Here is a 22,606-nt window from a genome sequence, read left to right as displayed (position 1 = left end):
TGGGTTATTGCAGGTAACGACTGAGGGCCACGACGACGGCACATTCTATGTTTCGTCGAAATAATAAGAAAATCACTTCTAATAAGCAGCAATTAAATTTGTGTGCGAAGAATGAGAAAGAGAATAAATTTCAAAGGGAAGATTTCGTTTGTTATTATTAAGCAAGAGATAGAAATCCGAAGGGAAGGTTTCATAGGATATTGTAGAAGGGAAGGTTTCGTAAAAAACAAATGAGATATACAGGGTGTTACAAAAAGGTACGGCCAAACTTTCAGGAAACATTCTTCACACACAAAGAAAGAAAATATGTTATGTGGGCATGTGTCCAGAAACGCTTACTTTCCATGTTAGAGCTCATTTTGTTACTTCTCTTCAAATCACATTAATCATGGAATGGAAACACACAGCAAGAGAACGTACCAGCGTGACTTCAAACACTTTGTTACAGGAAATGTTCAAAATGTCCTCCGTTACCGAGGATACATGCATCCACCCTCCGTCGCATGGAATCGCTGATGCAGCCCTGGAGAATGGCGTATTGCATGACAGCCGTCCACAATATGAGCACGAAGAGTCTCTACATTTGGTACCGGGGCTGCGTAGACAAGAGCTTTCAAATGCCCCCATAAATGAAAGTCAAGAGGGTTGAGGTCAGAAGAGCGTGGAAGCCATGGGATTGGTCCGCCTCTACCAATCCATCGGTCACCGAGTCTGTTGTTGAGAAGCGTACGAACACTTCGACTGAAATGTGCAAGAGCTCCATCGTGCATGAACCACATGTTGTGTCGTATTTGTAAAGGTACATGTTCTAGCAGCACAGGTAGAGTATCCCGTATGAAATCATGATGACGTGCTCCATTGAGCGTAGGTGGAAGAACATGGGGCCCAATCAAGACATCACCAACAATGCCTGCCCAAACGTTCACAGAAAATCTGTGTTGATGACGTGATTGCACAATTGCGTGCGGATTCTCGTCAGCCCACATATGTTGATTGTGGAAATTTACAATTTGATCACGCTGGAATGAAGCCTCATCCGTAAAGAGAACATCTGCACTGAAATGAGGATTGACAGATTGTTGGATGAACCATTCGCAGAAGTGTAACCGTGGAGGCCAATCAGCTGCTGATAGTGCCTGCACACGCTGTACATGGTACGGAAACAACTGGTTCTCCCGTAGCACTCTCCATACAGTGACGTTGTCAACGCTACCTTGTACAGCAGCAACTTCTCTGACGCTGACATTAGGGTTATCGTCAACTGGACGAAGAATTGCCTCGTCCATTGCAGGTGTCCTCGTCGTTCTGGGTCTTCCCCAGTCGCGAGTCGTAGGCTGGAATGTTCCGTGCCCCCAAAGACGCCGATCAATTGCTTCGAACGTCTTCCTGTCGGGACACCTTCGTTCTGGAAATCTGCCTCGATACAAACGTACGGCGCCGCGGCTATTGCCCCGTGCTAATCCATACATCAAATGGGCATCTGCCATCTCCGCATTTGTAAACATTGCACTGACTGCAAAACCACGTTCGTGATGAACACTAACCTGTTGATGCTACGTACTGATGTGCTTGATGCTACTAGTACTGTAGAGCAATGAGTCGCATGTCAACACAAGCACCGAAGTCAACATTACCTTCCTTCAATTGGGCCAACTGGCGGTGAATCGAGGAAGTACAGTACATAGTGACGAAACTAAAATGAGCTCTAACATGGAAATTAAGTGTTTCCGGACACATGTCCACATAACATCTTTTCTTTATTTGCGTGTGAGGAGTGTTTCCTGAAAGTTTGGCCGTACCTTTTTGTAACAACCTGTATAGAGGAGACGGGAAGGTTTCAACAGGAGCTGTTGGCAGGTAGAAAGCGCAGTGTGGCGAGATACGGCAGTAAGACGCGCGGCGTACCTCGGGCAGCGCGATGGGAGTCTCAATGGCGGCGGCGCCGGGGGCAGCGGCGGGCTCCGGCGTCTCGGACCGGGCGTCATGCCACTCGACGGCCTCGCCGTCCGACGCCGGCAGCGCGGCGTCGCCGTCGCACGCGGCCGCGCTCTGCTCGCACCTGTCGCGGTCCTCCGTTCCGGCACTTTCTGCGTCCAGATTCGCGCTCACCGACTTGTCCGCAGTGCACCTGCCTCCTGCACTCGTCCGATCCTCGGGAATTTCCTCGGCGGCGGCCGCGCCGCGTTCCGTGCCGCCCTCGTTCCTGGAGTCCAGCACGTCTCCGGGCCCGCCCCGGCCCGGCCTCAGCTCGACGCTGTCGGGCGGGCGGCCCTCCTCGGCCGGCCGTCTCCCGCCGCCGCCGGACGACGCCCGCCGCTCGCCGCGCACCACCTCCGCGTCGTCCCGCGGCGCCACCTCCCGGGCGGCGTCGGGCGCCGCCAGCTCCCCGTCTTCGGCGGACGCGGCGCCGTCGGACGCGTCGGCGGAGTCATCGTAGAGGTCGCGTGCCCGCAGCACTTCGACCCTGTCGAGTGGCAGTTCGCAGACGTGTTCCTCGCACACGTGCTCCTGGCTCTGCTCCGCCACGTGGTAGTGCTCCACGTACCAGGAGGAGGTCCTGGCCGGCTCCTCCGCGCCCTGCGAAGACGACGAGCCTCCGGAGGCGGCCCGCCGGCACTTCTTCAGGTAGCTGCGCACCCGCTTGGCTCGCCCGCCGGACTTGCGTCTCTCCACCACCGGCTGCTCTTCCTGCTGCTGCTGCTGTTCTTCCTTAGCTTTCTGCTGCTGCTGCTGCTCTTGCTTGCGCTTTTGCTTCTCCTGCTTCTTGCTCTGTTGCTGGTCCTGTTTCTGCCTGCTCTGCACCTGGGGCTGTGTCGGCACCGTCGGAGGTGCTGCGGCAGCTTGGTCCTCACAGCCGAAAAACTCGTCCCTCCGCTGCCAGAGTTCAGGGTCCGGAGGGATGGGCGGCTCCTCAGGATTTACCTGCAACACCGTCACAAACGACGCCGTCAATTAAGGCAAAAAGTGTTGTTGTTACATATGGCTACATTAGAAAATCATCCCGCAATACATATTTTCACATCTCACTGGATATCAACGCGAAAGTATTAATACCTCCACACATAAACATTTTGAAAATAATAATAAAAATGTAAGTGTCGTGTGACTAGGGTCTCCCGTCGGGTATACCGTTCGCCGGCTGCACGTCTTTCGATTTGACGCCACTTCGGCGACTTGCACGTCGATGGGGATGAAATGATGATGATTAGGACAACAACATCTCCGATCTAGCCGTGAATCGAACCCGAGCCCTTAGCATTCACATTCTGTCGCGCTGAGCAGTCAGCTACCGGGGGCGGACGATAATAATAATAATAATAATAATAATAATAAAACGTAAGTAACAGAAAAGCAATAACACACACTTTCTGGCGATTTGTTATAATTTTCCTGATTATATCGCTGTATAATTTACAGAAACTGACTTTCTGACATGCTTCTGCATTCAAATCTGAGTATATCAGTAGATGGTCTGAACGCATAACAGCGGTTTTACAGACAGGACATTCATTTCTGGGAAGGAGTCCTATCCTGTTTAGAGATCGGGCTAGGCAGTTAGTATATGTAATGTTCTTAGTCGAAAGTTGGCTGCCTGTTCCATCCTCGGTTTATTCATGAATAACCCCGTATATTCTAGTATGTTCCCTCAAACTTTTCGTTTTGACTTACTTGTTGGGTCTGCTACGTGGGAATCTACAATTGTTTCGTCAACAAGTTTTAAACTATCATGTGGAATAGGTTTTTGTTATACAGTTTGACTGTCACAGAGAAGAAAATAGCAACCAGCCACTTTCTACAATGCCATTTATTTATTTAAATAGCACCGTTACCAGTTTCGAACTGAAAGGTCCATCTTCAGACAGCTAGTTCACGTTACGATACATTTTACATTTGCTTTTTCCCAAACATGAAATTTCCTTGTGATGGTGGTGGTGTCGTTGAATAAACCGCGTCATTCCATTCCAGTGCTGAGGGCCTGTGATAATGCAGCAGCGAAGATTGTATGATGCACTTTTTTTTAAGTATATTTATACACATAAAGTACAGCTCACACACCCAGAAATTTCAACAAACGGAAGTATGTACACAAAGGTGGCAATGTCGCAACCATAACGATATTATAATTTGCCGAGCATATGCATCGTTCTAGGGAGAACCAGAAGCATAAACAACTGTCCAGTGTGGCGCTTACACCATCATTGCCAGTGCGAGGCTTGGAGATGTGTCGAGCGTGTGGTGTGGGACAGAGACACAGAAAGCGGACTGGCGACCCTGCAAGGAATCCTCCGTCTTCTTCCACGCAGAAGGCATCGGGCGCCCGCCTTCCTACCTACAAACCACTATAGTAACGACACAGAGCACACAGCTTGGAAACAAGTGGCACAGGAGAGTGATTTCTATGCTTATTCCGCATGTGATTATGTTCCGCATTCGGTTCGTCAGAGTTGTCGTCAATACTCAAAATGACAGGGAAGAGCCACGTAACCAAAGTAATGTAACCACGTAATGACAATCTCCAGACTGTAATTAGCTAGGGCAATACAAAGTTTTGTCAAATCATTGTTGCAGGTATTATCAACAGTCTCACAAAGGGACCCTCCATACTGCAAATCACGGATTTTGATGCGCTTCAAATATGTTGTAGTGGCGCTTACCCTGGGTACCTGGCTATCCGGTTTTTTAGTGACGGGCCTTGGTTTTTGAGAAAATTGATTTTGAAGTTCATTGCGCGATTTGTATATGTGTTACATTACATATATTCCGAGCAAGTCAGCGTAGCGTAGCGGTAAAGGTTCACGGCTACTGCGCTGGAGGTACTGTGTTTGAATCCTACTCATGTACTTTTTTTTTTATAAAATCGATCGAATTTTTCAATTTTATTTCAAAGAATATCAACAAACAGTGTAAGGTGTGCAGTATTATAAAGATATTTCAGTAATTAATTTTTTCAAATTTTCATTCCGTTTATGATTCGCATCATATTCTCCCAATTCATCTCTGTCTTTCGGCCAAGAGATCCTGTATTGCGATACATATCTCATCGCCAATTGCAACGGAATTGGCAGAGATCACGCGAGGCGGTGTAATCGTTACGAGATTCAAATCGTGGAGTAGATTTTCGGTGTATTTAAAGGCATTTGTGATTTCGCCTTTTGATTCTTCGTTCAATTCCTCTACTTCTGGATCTTCTTCTGGCTGCACTACTGCAGAAACACTTGGTTCTTCCATTTCAAAGATTTTTTCTAACACACGGCACTAGAGAAGCTTTGCGAGAAACTGACGCTGTAGTTAGATGCGAACGTAAAGGAATGCAACTCGCATCCTGATTGGCCTAGGAGCTGGGGTTCCTGTTACGGCTAACGGTATTCACCGGAGAGGGGACGATAATGAGCGGAGATCGATTTCAGGTAATACAAGAAGCGACCGTTGTACGAACATTTGGCACTCCAACTGCGAACCACAAACAGAACGAATATTTGAAAAAATTAACAATTGAATATATCTTCACAATTTCGCACACCTTACACTGTTCGTTGATATTCTTTGAAATAAAATTGAAAAATTCGGTCGATTTTGGAAAAAAAAGTACACGAGCAGGATTCAAACACGGTACCTCCAGCGCGGTAGCCGTGAAACTTTACCGCTGCGCTACACCGGCTTGCCCGGAATATATGTAATGTTACGGGTATACAAAGCGCGTAATGAACTTCAAAATCGATTTTCTCAAAAACCAAGGCCCGTCGCTAAAAGAAATCGGATAGCCAGGTACTGAGGGTAAGTGCCTCTACAACATATTTCAAGAGCATCAAAATCCGTGATTTGCATTATTCAGGGTCCCCTTGTCAGATGTATAACATCAATATAGCTGAAATATACCCATCGTGAATAAAGTAAACAATGTGTTTTAAGTATCATTTAAAAACGATCGACCTGGAATAAAGACCATGTAATGGACAGAACTGTAGGTCTTGGAGTATTCTAGTTAAGGAGAATGCATACTCTTTTAAAACCAATCTCTTTTTTACATGTACGAACCTGATCCGGATTTAGCTCGGCTGTCTCTCTAAGAAATAACTTGAACACATTGCGTTACGATACACTCTGAACTTCTTCGTAATTTAAAGCTCTGTTGCAGAGGAATTGGAAAGTAAAGTCTCCTCCGTATCAAGGTCAGCTGAGACTGAAGTCCAGCTTACTTTAAGAAGTAACAGGGAAGCAGCGGCCGAGTTCCGTGTAATGAACGCTCGCAGCATTGGGTTGGAAGATTAGCGGAACAAAGGAAAATTTTTAAGTCAGGATGTACTCAAGAAGATTTAAATCTCTTTCAAGAAGAGTACCAGTGTAATCACTGATCCACCTCCTTGCTTCTTGAAAGATCGCATCTTGAAGTCTGGTTCCAGTATAGAACAAGTGGGCAATATACGAACCTGTCAAACCTTCCGTTGCGCCGTACACTCCCCTGCATCATGAGTTCGATTCTGGAAGCTCTTTAACAACACTCACGTTCAGAAAAAGACAGAACAGCTTGAATGACTGGAGATAGGACGTTCATATTCACAGGGCATGTACATTAGCATGTTCTGCAGAAATGATTCTCATTTCGGTCTTCTCGGTTCAGTATGTGCCCTGTTGCCTACTAGCCACAGGGTCCACCATGGACCCTGGTAACTTGTTCCATGCGTGACGGCATCGACGCATGTAAAGCGCGAATGGCGTCTGGTGGTATTCCCATCCGTGCTGCATTCACCTGGTTCCAGGTTCACCTGTGGTGGCTGGCATTGGGACGTAGAGCTGCACCCACCATTTCACCATACCCCACACATATTCGACTGGCGACAGGACTGCTGATCTGGCAGACCAGGGCAAATGCTGGCATCTTGTGATGCCAAGAAGGCTCGTGTTCGTTCAGCAACATGTGGTCGTGCATTGTCTTGCTTAAAAATGGCGTCTGGGGTTCTGTGAGGAAAGGGTATGGCTATGGGTCACAGGATGTCATTCACATACGTCACACTGGTCACAGTGCCCTGGACAAGCATCAGCTGTCTTTTGTGTTTGTACCCAATAGCACCCCACACCATAAAGCCTTGAGTTGGTGCTGTATGTCTTGTGCGAATGCAGCCACCATTTTCAAACAAACAGAACCTGTATCTGTCCGAAAACACTATCTGATGCCATTCCTGTCCCCATGACGTCGTTCCATAGACCATTGGCATGTAGTATATTCTTGCACGTTTGTCAAAGGCTGGGGGAGAAGTGGACGACGCGCACGTAACACATGCCGTAATAAACGGCGACAGACTGTCACCCCTGATGGTGTACGACGTATTAAACTCTTATACTGTTGCGCCACAGCCGAGGAGGACGCAGATCTGTCCTGCAATGCAGTTCGGATGAAGAGTCAATCTTCCCGGGGGGTTGGTCTGGGTGGTGCGACCTGGCCCAACTCGTCGCGTTCTACAGCCTTCCGTGAACCATTCTGTACACACCCGTTGCACTACGGAAACACTTCGTCCCACACGAGCAGTACTTTCCTGTACGGATGCATCACATTCTCTCGTTCCAAAAATACGCCGCCTTTCAAACTCACTGACTTGACGGCATCGTTCACGCATACGTCAGTGAGGCATCCTGCACGTCTGCTAATGTCACACTCATCCATTACCTTCGGTTTATAAAGATAACGACAGCCGCAGGCACATTTTACCTGTCGGTGGTGTTGCGCCACGATATCTATCTTGACCTTGAACCCGCGGGCCGACATGGTTCAAATGCTAATAATTTCCACAGAACATACTGATTTACATGTCCTGTGAATATGAATCTCCTATCTCTAAACGTTCAGGGTGGTCTATTTTTTCTGAACATGAGTGTGTTTGCATCTAGATAAGATGTAATATTCAGTTAAGCTCAAAAACAAAACAAATAAATAAAAATACCTATCACAACTGCTTATCTAACAAACTTAAAGCATTACAGTGGAGTAGTGAAATCAGGATTATAAGCTTAATGAATTATAAATAATAAAAAGAAGACTTATATGGAAACTATTATGTCCTCAGAAAAACACAGGATTTTGAAAATCATGAAATAGCGACGAAATTCTGAGTACATTGAAAATATAGCAAAACCAATGAGGAAGATGAGGTTACAATTTTTTGGACATATTTACAGAGTGGATGACAAGTAGCTCTTCAAATATCTTAGCGAGAATAAATTAATAACTACCTGGATTGAGGCCGTTAGGAAAAACTTGGAAAGAAGAAACGTAAGAGAAGAAGTACTGGAAAGACAGATTTTTATGGAAAAAATTTTAAACCCGGAGGGAAAAGTAACGAGCACAAGGCGGTCTGATGAAAGGAAAAAGAAAAGGTGAAACAATGAAAGAATGCTGGAATAAAAGGGAAGAACAACAAAGGATTAAGAATTAAAATTTCAACGTCGCGCCCAGAATGCCTTAACGCAAGGGAAAAAAAAGCAAAAAGGTAGTGTTACGTTACATGAGTTATTTCCAGAAAGAAACTTCTTCTTTTTGTTTCTTTTTTTTCTTTTAAGGAAAGAAATCTTTCACAACCCGACGTAAGTACAAATGAAAAAGTAATAAGATCGAATTACCAATTGCAGTTAACGATTCGTCTTCAAGGATATTAAAAAGAAGATGAACCTAGAGATTACATAAGTTTCAGACCAATCCTTCAATTGCTTCCAGAGGAATAAGTGCTCACGCCAACGGGGGTTTCAGATGTTGATAACCTGTTGTGTAAATACAGGTGCGCTTCCAGACACCTCCACTCCGCAACCTGTACATGTTCCTGGAGACCACAGGGTGAGGAACACGACCGACAAACCAAAAAAAGCGAGCGGAGGGAGTCGTTTAGCGATTCACCAGGGTGAAGGTCCCACTAATCTGGGGGACAATCTGTTCTCAATCACAGCCTCCATCGGATAAGAGAGGGTAGCAGCCCGTCGCGTTAACGTGTGATCGTCGCTGCGTGACCAATTAGGGCATTAGCTGCGGGGGCAGCGCCAGCAGCCGCGTCCCGATACCGCGATAGCCGGCAGGTCAGGGGCCGGTGGCGCTCGGCGAATGCGGTGGGAGCGGCCAGCCAAAAGCGAAAGCTGTGCGGTTCAAGTGCGCCACACACTCGTTAACGAACGGTGCATACACCGATAGTGAGCAAGTGGGAGTTTCTTTTGTTTATGTCAGATATGCTAGCGTCGCCTTGATAGGGATAGTACTAGCATAGTAACAGGTCAGCCGAACAAGGATACAAACACACATCAGCTTACAACTTTTTGGAGGAAGCGCGTCCTGTTTTTCAGAATGACCATTTGAGACACTCTTTGATTTTCTTTGTCAGTTTGTACTTACGCCATGTTTGCGCAATATACACTCCTGGAAATTGAAATAAGAACACCGTGAATTCATTGTCCCAGGAAGGGGAAACTTTATTGACACATTCCTGGGGTCAGATACATCACATGATCACACTGACAGAACCACAGGCACATAGACACAGGCAACAGAGCATGCACAATGTCGGCACTAGTACAGTGTATATCCACCTTTCGCAGCAATGCAGGCTGCTATTCTCCCATGGAGACGATCGTAGAGATGCTGGATGTAGTCCTGTGGAACGGCTTGCCATGCCATTTCCACCTGGCGCCTCAGTTGGACCAGCGTTCGTGCTGGACGTGCAGACCGCGTGAGACGACGCTTCATCCAGTCCCAAACATGCTCAATGGGGGACAGATCCGGAGATCTTGCTGGCCAGGGTAGTTGACTTACACCTTCTAGAGCACGTTGGGTGGCACGGGATACATGCGGACGTGCATTGTCCTGTTGGAACAGCAAGTTCCCTTGCCGGTCTAGGAATGGTAGAACGATGGGTTCGATGACGGTTTGGATGTACCGTGCACTATTCAGTGTCCCCTCGACGATCACCAGTGGTGTACGGCCAGTGTAGGAGATCGCTCGCCACACCATGATGCCGGGTGTTGGCCCTGTGTGCCTCGGTCGTATGCAGTCCTGATTGTGGCGCTCACCTGCACGGCGCCAAACACGCATACGACCATCATTGGCACCAAGGCAGAAGCGACTCTCATCGCTGAAGACGACACGTCTCCATTCGTCCCTCCATTCACGCCTGTCGCGACACCACTGGAGGCGGGCTGCACGATGTTGGGGCGTGAGCGGAAGACGGCCTAACGGTGTGCGGGACCGTAGCCCACCTTCATGGAGACGGTTGCGAATGGTCCTCGCCGATACCCCAGGAGCAACAGTGTCCCTAATTTGCTGGGAAGTGGCGGTGCGGTCCCCTACGGCACTGCGTAGGATCCTACGGTCTTGGCGTGCATCCGTGCGTCGCTGCGGTCCGGTCCCAGGTCGACGGGCACGTGCACCTTCCGCCGACCACTGGCGACAACATCGATGTACTGTGGAGACCTCACGCCCCACGTGTTGAGCAATTCGGCGGTACGTCCACCCGGTCTCCCGCATGCCCACTATACGCCCTCGCTCAAAGTCCGTCAACTGCACATACGGTTCACGTCCACGCTGTCGCGGCATGCTACCAGTGTTAAAGACTGCGATGGAGCTCCGTATGCCACGGCAAACTGGCTGACACTGACGGCGGCGGTGCACAAATGCTGCGCAGCTAGCTACATTCGACGGCCAACACCGCGGTTCCTGGTGTGTCCGCTGTGCCGTGCGTGTGATCATTGCTTGTACAGCCCTCTCGCAGTGTCCGGAGCAAGTATGGTGGGTCTGACACACCGGTGTCAATGTGTTCTTTTTTCCATTTCCAGGAGTGTATATACCGATCCTGTCCGTCACTCTGGGAATGTATGGCAGAAACGCCATACCCAACATTTCTTTTTCTGATTCTCACTTCACCGAGTGTTTGGCTGTGTTATGATTCTAATATCACTTGCGGAGTACCCGTTGCTCCTCAGAACACTCTCCACGTCTTGCATCTCGCGTCTGAGGCGCTGTGGCTCACTTTTTCGTTACAAGTATCTTAATCATGCTTCTTTGTTGGCTCAGGTGGTGATTTGATAGTTTGTGCAGGTATCGGTACGTGTGTGTCGGTTTTCGATACACGCTGTGTGCCAGGTTTTCACCATTGCTTGTGACCAGCACATCTAGAAATGGTAGTTTTTTGTCCTCTACTTCCATAGTACAGGGTGTTTCAAAAATGACAGGTATATTTGAAACGGCAATAAAAACTAAACGAGCAGCCATAGAAATACACCGTTTGTTGCATTATGCTTGGGACAACAGTACATTTTCAGGCAAACAAACTTTCGAAATTACAGTAGTTACAATTTTCAACAACAGATGGCGCTGCGGTCTGGGAAACTCTATAGTACGATATTTTCCACGTATCCACCATGCGTAGCAATAATATGGCGTAGTCTCTGAATGAAATTACCCGAAACCTTTGACAACGTGTCTGGCGGAATGGCTTCACATGCAGATGAGATGTACTGCTTCAGCTGTTCAATTGTTTCTGGATTCTGGCGGTACACCTGGTCTTTCAAGTGTCCCCACAGAAAGAAGTCACAGGGGTTCATGTCTGGCGAATAGGGAGGCCAATCCACGCCGCCTCCTGTATGTTTCGGATAGCCCAAAGCAATCACACGATCATCGAAATATTCATTCAGGAAATTAAAGACGTCGGCCGTGCGATGTGGCCGGGCACCATCTTGCATAAACCACGAGATGTTCGCAGTGTCGTCTAAGGCAGTTTGTACCGCCACAAATTCACGAAGAATGTCCAGATAGCGTGATACAGTAATCGTTTCGAATCTGAAAAATGGGCCAATGATTCCTTTGGAAGAAATGGCGGTCCAGACCAGTACTTTTTGAGGATGCAGGGACGATGGGACTGCAACATGGGGCTTTTCGGTTCCCCATATGCGCCAGTTCTGTTTATTGACGAAGCCGTCCAGGTAAAAATAAGCTTCGTCAGTAAACCAAATGCTGCCCACATGCATATCGCCGTCATCAATCCTGTGCACTATATCGTTAGCGAATGTCTCTCGTGCAGCAATGGTAGCGGCGCTGAGGGGTTGCCGCGTTTGAATTTTGTATGGATAGAGGTGTAAACTCTGGGGCACGAGACGATACGTGGACGTTTGCGTCATTCGGACCACAGCTGCAACACGGCGAACGGAAACCCGAGGCCGCTGTTGGATCACCTGCTGCACTAGCTGCGCGTTGCCCTCTGTGGTTACCGTACGCGGTCGCCCTACCTTTCCAGCACGTTCATCCGTCACGTTCCCAGTCCGTTGAAATTTTTCAAACAGATCCTTTATTGTATCGCTTTTCGGTCCTTTGGTTACATTAAACCTCCGTTGAAAACTTCATCTTGTTGCAACAACACTGTGTTCTAGGCGGTGGAATTCCAACACTAGAAAAATCCTCTGTTCTAAGGAATAAACCATGTTGTCTACAGCACACTTGCATGTTGTGAACAGCACACGCTTACAGCAGAAAGACGACGTACAGAATGGCGCACCCACAGACTGCGTTGTCTTCTATATCTTTCACATCACTTGCAGCGCCATCTGTTGTTGAAAATTGTAACTACTGTAATTTCGAAAGTTTGTCCGCCTGAAAATGTACTGTTGTCCCAAGCATATTGCAACAAATGGTGTATTTCTATCGCTGCTCGTTTAGTTTTTATTGCCGTTTCAAATATACCGGTCATTTTTGAAACACCCTGTAAATTTTATGTTGTGGAGACTGTTCAAGTGTCTTAGGAGGTCACCGAGATGTTCTTCACCATGCCTCCACACAATGAAAGTATCATCGACGTATCTGTACCACACTTTAGGTTTACAAGATGCAAAGTCAATTGTCTGTGTTTCGAAATGTTCCACGAAGAAGTTGGCCACCACTGGGCTAGGAGGACTACCCACGGCGACGTCTTCCACCTGTTCGTAGAAGTTGTCATTCCACGTGAAATAGATAGTGGTGAGACACGGATGGAACAGCTTTGTGATGTCTTGCGGGACCACTTTTGTACTCAAAGAAACAACATCAAAGCTGACCAGCATGTCGTTTGGTTCAAGTTTCAGTTTCTTCAGGTTCTCAATGAAATGTCCTAAGTCCTTAACGTATGTGTCAGTCTTCCCCACGTGCGGCTGGAGCAGAGAGGGCAAGTGTTTTGCCTGTTTATACGTAGGTGAGCCAGGAGCGTTAACATTCGATCTTAGTGGAACGTTATTCTTATGGATCATAGGGCTTCTGTGTTGCGGAGTTTCCTCTGTATGTCCGCCGGCAGAGAAGACGTCTTGATTAACCGATTCGTATTCCGCGTGATTCGCTGCATCGGACCTGCGCTTAGTTTCTGTAGTCGTCGGATCTAATAGGTCTCAGATCTTCTGCTCATAATCTTCGGTCTTCATTACGACGGTCGCATTTCCCTTATCGGCAGGCAGTACCAATATACTATTGTCGGCGTTAAGGTACTTAATGGCTTGTACCTCTTCTTTCTCCAGGTTGTAAGCAAGTGGTTTTGCTAGGCGCAGTATCCTAGTTGTTTCAGTGCGTATTTCCTCTGCTCTTTCACAAGGGAGGGTCCGAATGGACTCTTCGGTATTAGCAATGATGTTCTCCATGGGTACAGTTCTCGGGATGATAGCGAAATTCTCTCCCTTTTGAAGGACGAACACTTCCTCTTCGGTCAGTTGTCGTTCAGTGAGGTTGGCCACTGAGCGTGACATGACATGTCGGGAATCACATCATCAGTCTGCTTCCGGCATCTTGCAAACTTTTTCTTCTGTCGCTCAGTGCAGGGCTGGAGTTCGTTCTGCGTGTTCCTGTGGGTGATACTGTCGATCTTATCCGAGTCGTCTAGACGCATGCTGCTACTTAATTGATAGAAAATGTCCGAAAGTTCCTCATCCGTTCTTGTCAAGTCTCGATTAAGACGCTCGTGACGCGGGCAAGACGAATAAGTGAGCCACAGGACCTCAGACGCGGAATACAACACTTGGAGAGTGTCCTGAGTATGAACGGGTACACCACAAGCAGAAACAGCTGCCATCACATGTCCGAATTCCACGCTGGCATCACCGTCACCAACAGGAGACTACTGTTTGTCGTCGCACGATAGTGTTCTTCGCAGCAGCCAGGGTCCCTCGGCTGTCATGCCGATATGAAGCCGACGGATTCAAGATGACCATACTCAACACCAAACAAGGTATCCGCGTTCTCCACGCGACTAGCTCCCGAGAGTACACACACATTGTTCCTTGGGTTGTGCAGGATCTTACAACCACGTCACGCACCTTTAGTCAGATAATGACTTGCTTGCAACACGGACAATGCGAAGGCCTCTGGTACACCGCGGACTGTTAGTACAACGACCATTCTTCTGACTTCCTGTGATGCAGGAGATGAAAGAGGCGCGCCGACCTTCGGTTCCCAACGGCAGCACTGGACATGGGAGTGGCACCACGTCATAGTTCCAGAGGAGTCCTGGTTCTGCTTACAACACCACGATGGACGTATCCATCTGTGGAAGCTCCGACGAGAACGCATTCCGTATCGTCAAAAGGACACAGAATCTAGTGAGATGGTACGGTGTGTCACTGGGGACACAATACCATCCCCTCTGGCTCGCAAAATTGACTGTCTTTACTGAAGCGAGAGATTGAAGTAGGTAGCTCTGCCCAATATTCGGGGTCTCCGTGGCGTTGTCGTTCAGCAACGCAACGCAAAATGCTGCCCATGCTGTCCTGACCAACCGCGATACAAAGGATGTTCGACTGTTGCCCTGGGCAGCAAGTTCTAAGATTTATCAGATAGAGAAAACATCCGATCATGACTTGCTGAGACAATGCCATAGGCCAGCCGGAGTGGCCGAGCGATTCTAGGCGCTAAAGTCTGGAACCGCGCGACCGCTACGGTCGCAGGTTCGAATTATGCCTCGGGCATGGATGTGTGTGATGTCCTTAGGTTAGTTAGGCTTAAGTAGTTCTGAGTTCTAGGGGACTAATGACCTCAGCAGTTAAGTCCCATAGTGCTCAGAGCCATTTGAACCATTTTGAACAATGCCATACTAGCACTCACCAATCATTACTATAAATGAAATAGCAAGCATTTAAAGCTGCACGGAATGACGTAACCGAAATTGTCATCAATGTCTAGCAGGATTAAAGTCACTGTTTTTACCAGAGGTGGCAGGTCTGTGTCTAGTAAAATTTGCATACTTCCAAGGTGACAATTATTGAACTTCATGAACAAACATAAATTAGGCTCGAACTACAGTATGCACACACTTTATTTAACACGTAAATCTCACTACAGACATTCGGATTTAGGTTATGACATGTTCGATATGCCTCCCATCATTGGCGATGATGTAACGCAGACGAATAGCGAAATTCTGCATGTCCCGCTGAAATGTCGGAACATCGACGCTGTCGACGACCTCCTGAATGGCTGGTTTCGGCTCAGCAATGGTTTCGGCGTTATTGCTATACACCTTGTCTTTAATATAGCCCTACATGTGTTCAGATACGGAGAATATGGCAGCCAATCGAGGCCCATGCCACAGCCAGAATGCGGTCCCCAAAGTGCTACTTCACCAAAATGAAAGCCGACCGGAGTGGCCAAGCGGTTCTAGGCGTTTCAGTCTGGAACCGCGCGACCGATACGCTCACAGGTTGGAATCCTGCCTCGGGCATAGATGTGTGTGATGTCCTCAGGTTAGTTACGTTTAAGTAGTTCTAAGTTCTAGGGGACTGATGACCTCAGAAGTTAAGTCCCATAGTGCTCAGGGCCATTTTTGAACACAAACGAAAGTGGGTTTCGTCACTAAACCAAACCATGCATACGTGAACTATTTCCCATCATGCCCCGCGGCCAACCGTGTACTTTGAATGTCCTAACACAAACCGTTCAGAAGTTATGACGATTTAATTCGTATAGTTCAATAATTGTCACCCTATGTGTACAGGATGATCCATTGACCGTGACCGGGCCAAATGTCTCACGAAATAAGCGCCAAAGGAAAAAAACTACAAAGAACGAAACTTGTCTAGCTTGAACGGGGAAACCAGCTGGCTCTATGGTTGGCCCGCTAGATGGCGCTGCCATAGGTCAAACGGATATCAATTGCGTTTTTTTTTTAAGTACGAACCTCCATTTTTATTACATATTCGTGTAGTACGTAAAGAAATGTGAATGATTTAGTTGGACCACTTTTTTCGCTTTCTGATAAATGGCACTGTAATAGTCACAAACATATGGCGCACAATTTAAGACGAACAGTTGGTAACAGGTAGCTTTTAAATTAAAATACAGAACGTGGGTACGTTTGAACATTTTATTTCGATTGTTCGAATGTGATACATGTACCTTTGTGAACTCATCATTCCTGAGAACGCATGCTGTTACAGCGTGATTACCTGTAAATACCACATTAATGCAATAAATGCTCAAAATGATGTCCGTCTACCTGAATGCATTTGGCAATACGTGTAACGACATTCCTCTCAACAGCGAGTAGTTCGCCTTTCGTAATGTTCGTACATGCATTGACAATGCGCTAACGCATGTTGTCAGGCGTTGTCGGTGGATCACGACAGCAAATACCCTCCAACTTTCCCCACAGAAAGAAATCTGGGGACGTCACATTCGGTGAACGTGCGGGCCATGGTATGGTGCTTCGACGACCCATCCACCTGTCATGAAATATGCTATTCATTACCGCTATTCAACCGCACGCGAGCTATGTGCCGGACATCCATCATGTTGGAAGTTCATCGCCATTCAGTCATGCAGTGAAACATCTTGTAGTAACATCCGTAGAACATTACGTAGGAAACCAGCATACATTGCACCATTTAGATTGCCATCGATAAAATGGGGGACAATTATCCTTCCTCCCATAATGCCGCACCATACATTAACCCGCCAAGGTCGCTGATGTTCCACTTGTCGCAGCCATCGTGGATTTTCCGTTGTCAGTGTATATTATGCCGGTTTACGTTACCGCTGTTGGTGAATGACGCTTGGTCGATAAATAGAACGCGTGCAAAAAATCTGTCATCGTCCCGTAATTTCTCTTGTGCCCAGTGGCAGAACTGTACACGACGTTCAAAGTCGCCGCCATCCAATTCCTGGTGCATAGAACTATGGTACGGATGCATTCGATGTTGCTGTAGCATTCTCAACATCGACATTTTTGAGATTCCCGATTCTCGCGCAATTTGTCTGCTACTGGTGTGCGGATTAGCCGCGACAGCAGCTAAACACCCAGTTGGGCATCATCATTTGTTCCAGGTCGTGGTTGGCGTTTCACATGTGGCTGAACACTTCCTGTTTCCTTAAATAACGTAACCATCCGGCGAACGGTCCGGGCACTTGGATGATGTCCAGAATACCGAGCAGCATACATAGCACACGCGAGTTGGGCATTTTGATCACAATAGCCATGCATCAACACGATATCGAGCTTTTCATTGGTAAACGGTCCATTTTAACCCGGGTAATGTATCACTAAGCAAATAGCGTCCGCACTGGAGGAATGTTACATGATACCACGTACTTATACGTTTGTGACTATTACAGCGCCAGCTATCACAAAGCGAAAAAAGTGGTCCAACTAAAACATTCATATTTCTTTACGTACTACACGAATACGTAATAAAAAATAGGGGTTCCTATTAAAAAAAACGCAGTTGATATCCCTTTGACCTATGGCAGCGCCATCTAGCGGGCCAACCGTAGGGCCATCTGATATCCCCCTTCAAGTTAGACGAGTTTCGTTCTTTGTAGTTTTTTTTCGTTTGACGCTTATTTCGTGAGATATTTGGCCCGGTCACGATCAACGGACCACCCTGTATTTCCAGATCACTTAAGAATTTAACCATATCTCCTCCCTACTTTATCAAATATATCAAGTAAGTGAAACTTTGTTATTTTCTGTTCTGTCCGGTATTGCAGTTTTAATGGGCAATAGTGTAGACATGATTTTCAAAATGAAATGAACTACCTATAGCAAATAATAATAAGTATCTAAACATGATGACGAAATAAGTTTTCCGAGAAGGCCGTTTTCAAGTAATTATAATTATTGTCCCGCAAGAAAGGTGAAAGAGAGCACAATCGTTCATGATGAATGTCTCCTGTATGAAAGGCACAGTATGGTGTACGTCTCTCGGTACACAGTACAGCCGCAGTAACTGTCATATAGAAAGCTTGCACGCACGCAGCTGGAATGTAGGTGCCCGTCGGTCGGCCGATAGGGAATGTTGGGATTTATGCAGAGTTTCTCCGAGCGGGCGGAAGCGGCCGGCACTGCAGAACTATACAGTGCAGTCGTAAAGCAGCCGCCCCGCAGCGACCCCGGGGCGGCGAAACAAACGCACGGCGCCCTGCCGGCAGCAGAAGTCACTGCCAGGCCGCTGCGGCTGCATGTCGGTCTTCCCTGGGTACCAGGCGAGATCACAGAGTCGTACCCACGCACGAGGCGAAACACAAGCAGAGGGACGCGCGTACACAACGACAGCGGAGAAAACGTACATGCACGCAAATGTGAAGCGTTACACTTCGAAGAAACAGTTCGATGTGTATCAAACTTGGTGGAGATGTCCGTTATAAAAATCAGTAAGAGGTGTCGTCCTCACGGGCACCAATACACTCTCGCGCGTCTTGTGGCATGGAAAAAAACATCTTCAGAACATCATTTTGAGTCATTTATGGGCCAAGTCTAAAAAGCATGTCGTATCAAGAAAACTCCTGGCGGGAGGCTGTTATGAAACTGTAAGTGTTCCCACTACATCCACAATATGTCCTACGGGTGACGAATCAGGGGACGGGTTAGTCCAGTCAAGATTCCGTACATTCCTCAGGGTATTTGTTGTCGACTACTGTGTGGGGGTCTTGCATTACGATGCTGGAATACGCCATTTGACTTTCTACTCATGATGAGTTGCGAAAGGTAAACCATCCCTGCCACACAGCTGCGAATGTTCAGCCTTGATTCAGCAATTACCGAGTCGGCCCTGCTATCATGGCCAACAGGTCCTCATGCCACGATTCCAAGAACTGGAAAGCTATAGCTCTCGAGAATCGCTGCTTTCTGTGACGTTTAACGCCGCGTGGTTTGAGGCGCCATGTTACGGATTGCGCGGCCCCTCCCGCCGGAGGTTCGAATCCTCCCTTGGGCATGGGTGTGTGTGTTGTCCTTAGCATAAGATAGTTTAAGTTAGCGTAAGTAGTGTATCCGTCTAGGGGACGATGACCTCAGCAGTTTGGTCCCTTAGGAATTCACACACATTTGAACATCTATGACGTTTCAAATGGCTCTGAGCACTATGGAACTTAACATCTGAGGTCATCAGTCCCCTAGAACTTAGAACTACTTAAACATAACTAACCTAAGGACATCACACACATCCATGCACGGGGCATGATTCGAACCTGCGATCGTAGCGGTCGCGCGGTTCCAGACTAAAGCGCCTAGAACCGCTCGGCCACTGCGGCCGGCGTGTGTCGTTTCACCGGGTAGCCTTCGGCAATATTGACTCTATCTGACCGCCACAAACAGATACAACACTCATAGCTGAACGCCCCAGAATGTCTCTGGCACTCACCATGAGAACCTCTGTTATCTGTGAAAGGGTAACTGGAGTTCTCAACACTGCTTCTAGTTACATATTGCGACGGTTCGTGGAGACATTTACGACTGTTGTTATTTATAAAAATATAGGGAATCCAATACATCAGTATTTAAAAGAATGTAATTATGGGTTTTGAGTATATCGAAATAAAATATCGGTAAATATATTTGTCGACGGAAAAAATATCGACGTACCTGCATGTAAAAATATCGGCTGCACATTGTAAGGATAGAGCTGGTTTAGAGGCGTATATTTAAGTATTGATTTATTATTAGATATTCTGAACATCAACAAGCTAGCAGCCTGCCTATCCCCCCTAGAGCAAGAATGGAAAGGTAAACGATGCACGTTCACGCTTGGCGATAACCACTTTGCTAACAATGGTGACTGCATGTACGTGGCACAATGAAAGGTGTCCGATGGGTCCGTCGTTTTTTCTTTTTTTTTTTTCCTTCAATGCCAGCGACCTAGCGGTTGTAGTGGCAAGATTGTGTGGTGAACCTACACGTTGCTGTTTCTGTTGGTAGCATTTCACCTTACATGTCTCCGCCCACCGCAAAGGCCAATCTTGTCATTTAGGTTTTTGTTCATCAAATTTCAGCAGCTGTTGTTGAAGAATGCCGATATGAAGAAATAGTACATTAGTAGCGTTCAAATGGTTCAAATGGCTCGAAGCACTATGAGTCTTAACATCTGAGGTCATCAGTCAACCAGACTTAGAACTGCTTAAACCTAACTAACCTAAGGACATCACGCACATTCATGCCCGAGGCAGGATTCGAACCTACGACCGTAGCAGCCGCGTGGTTCCTGACTGAAGCATCTAGAACCGCCCGGCCACAACGGCCAGTATTACTAGAATTAAAGATTGTTTTTCAACGCAGCTGGTGTGCTATTTCTTCACGCCTGAAATCTTGTTATTCCATTCACTCCCCCACCCTCCCAATGCAGTCGGACTTCTTCTTTTGTACCAAATATACTCGCTTCACACAGCCAAAGAGAAAGTTTGGACGTGATGTAAGCTCAAAAAGTAGCAAAAATCCGTCACGCGCTGAAAGTAAAATTACGTTCTTCTACAATGTCAAAAGACCAACTTCAAATACTTACCGAAAATTGTGAAAAAATATAAAATAAAAATATCGGCATTCGATATTGTCATTTTGATATCGATATATTGGAAGAAAAAATAGCCAATATATACATATATCGATAATTTTTGGAAAATATCGATATGTCGATACCTTATGACAGCCCTAGCGACATTCTCGTATGCCATCTGTCCACTCGTCAGAGCCAGTCCGACAGTCCTATCTGAACGTCATGCAGTCCTGCCTCGCTCTAGTCCAGAGTCAATTTTCTCACGACTCGTTCTGCAGTCGCTGCACTGCAGGTTGTGCGATCTGTCGCTACGGTGCTCCCTCGTCCCTCGTGCCAATAATTTGACCTTTCATGAAGTCCGGTATTGGACAAGCAGCTGCACGTGCAAGTGCACGTCCAAAAACTGTTCAAATGTGTGTGAAATCTTATGGGACTTAACTGCTAAGGTCATCAGTCCCAGAGCTTACACACTACTTAACCTAAATTACCCTAAGGACAAACACACACACACACACACACACACACACACACACACACACGCACACGCCCGAGGGAGGACTCGAACCTCCGCCGGGACCATCCGCACAGTCCATGACTGCAGCGCCCCAAACCGCTCGGCTAATCCCGCGCGGCGTGCACGTCCAATGGCCATGCTATGTTGCGACCTTAATCCGAAAGGTGCCAGAAACGTTAGGCACCCCAAAAGCCATTGTGTATTCACAGAAATCTTAATTTGTAGGAACGGCTCTTTCTGTACTGAACTGACCGAAAAGAAGCTCGAATAAGAATGAAATGTTGATCAGTATACTCTACAGGCATGGAAATACTTGAGCATCAGTGTCTTAGTGTTCTGTCAGAGTGTTCGTCGTGTAATGAATTCCTTTTCACTCAGTGTGTGTGTATATCTTTCTTTTCCGTGAATGTGCACAGTGCTGTACTTTGCCCGTCGCCGCACCGTGTGAAACCGATGCACCGTCAGCGGGAGAGGCGGCACGTGGTAGCGGGTTCGCGCCATCGCACGCCGCCCCCGGACGGCTGCTTTCGCCGCGCCGCCCCACCCTAACCCGCCTCCCGGGGTCAGCCCGCAATTCCGCTGCGTGCATCACGACCGCCGGCCCCATATTGCGCCGGCGCCGCCAATTCCGCGCTCACGACGCGGAATACATTAGCCAGCCGCCACTGCGCCCCCACTCTCGCCGCCGTATGGGTTCATTCCGCACTCTCTGGCTCCCACCTCTGCGGGGTGACGTCACTGCGACACAACCGTGAAGCGGACACGGGCTGGGAGAGAGCACCTAGTTTCCGTCCGTTTCCAGCAGACGTGTGCACCATCATCCGTTTTTCATACTTTGCGGTTCGTTCCCGTCTCGCGTTTACTAAAATCTGTTATGCCTCTTCTCCTTCATGCTGCCAGAGATTTTGCTAGAATGTTTAGAAACCGTGTTTTATAATACTACGGTAACGTTTATAGGAAGTTAAGCTTGTAAGCACGAACGTGTAATAAAAATACGTTATTTCCTGCTAATCGGAAGGAAATGGACAGATATTAAAGTAACTTCGGGACTAACTCAAGACTGTATTGTAGTGCCATCATCACTGTTTGCAATATATACTGCCAGACAGAAACAGAGAAGCACCGTGACGACACATCATCATCATCATCAGTGTTCTGCCAAAAGGCAGGTTTTCACATGGTAGTTCTCCAGGCTGTCCGGTCTTCTGCCATCCTCTTCAGGTCTGCATAATTTCCTCTTCCCTTTATGTCGTCTATCATCTTGTATCTCCTTCTTCCTCTCAGTCTTCTCCCACAAACCAATCCTTCCAAAGCATCTGCTAGCAAGCACTCTCTTCTCAATGAATGTCCCAG

General features: G+C 47.4%; 1 protein-coding gene across 1 annotated transcript in view; it reads right to left on the bottom strand.

Annotated features, from left to right (window-relative positions):
• Positions 1-1,837: 1,837 nt before the first annotated feature.
• The window catches only part of LOC124613812 (headcase protein-like), a 202,763-nt gene continuing 181,994 nt past the window's right edge, over positions 1,838-22,606 (bottom strand). The window contains exons 2-4 of the mRNA XM_047142533.1: positions 2,271-2,922; positions 1,895-2,219; positions 1,838-1,847 (exon numbers count right to left, since the gene is read on the bottom strand). Of these exons, the coding sequence (XP_046998489.1) occupies positions 1,838-1,847; positions 1,895-2,219; positions 2,271-2,922 (987 nt within the window). The remainder of the gene's footprint in view (positions 1,848-1,894; positions 2,220-2,270; positions 2,923-22,606) is intronic.

Source organism: Schistocerca americana, chromosome 4 (genome assembly GCF_021461395.2).
Source record: "Schistocerca americana isolate TAMUIC-IGC-003095 chromosome 4, iqSchAmer2.1, whole genome shotgun sequence".
Classification (NCBI taxonomy): domain Eukaryota; kingdom Metazoa; phylum Arthropoda; class Insecta; order Orthoptera; family Acrididae; genus Schistocerca; species Schistocerca americana.
This window is presented reverse-complemented; position numbering and strand designations above follow the sequence as displayed.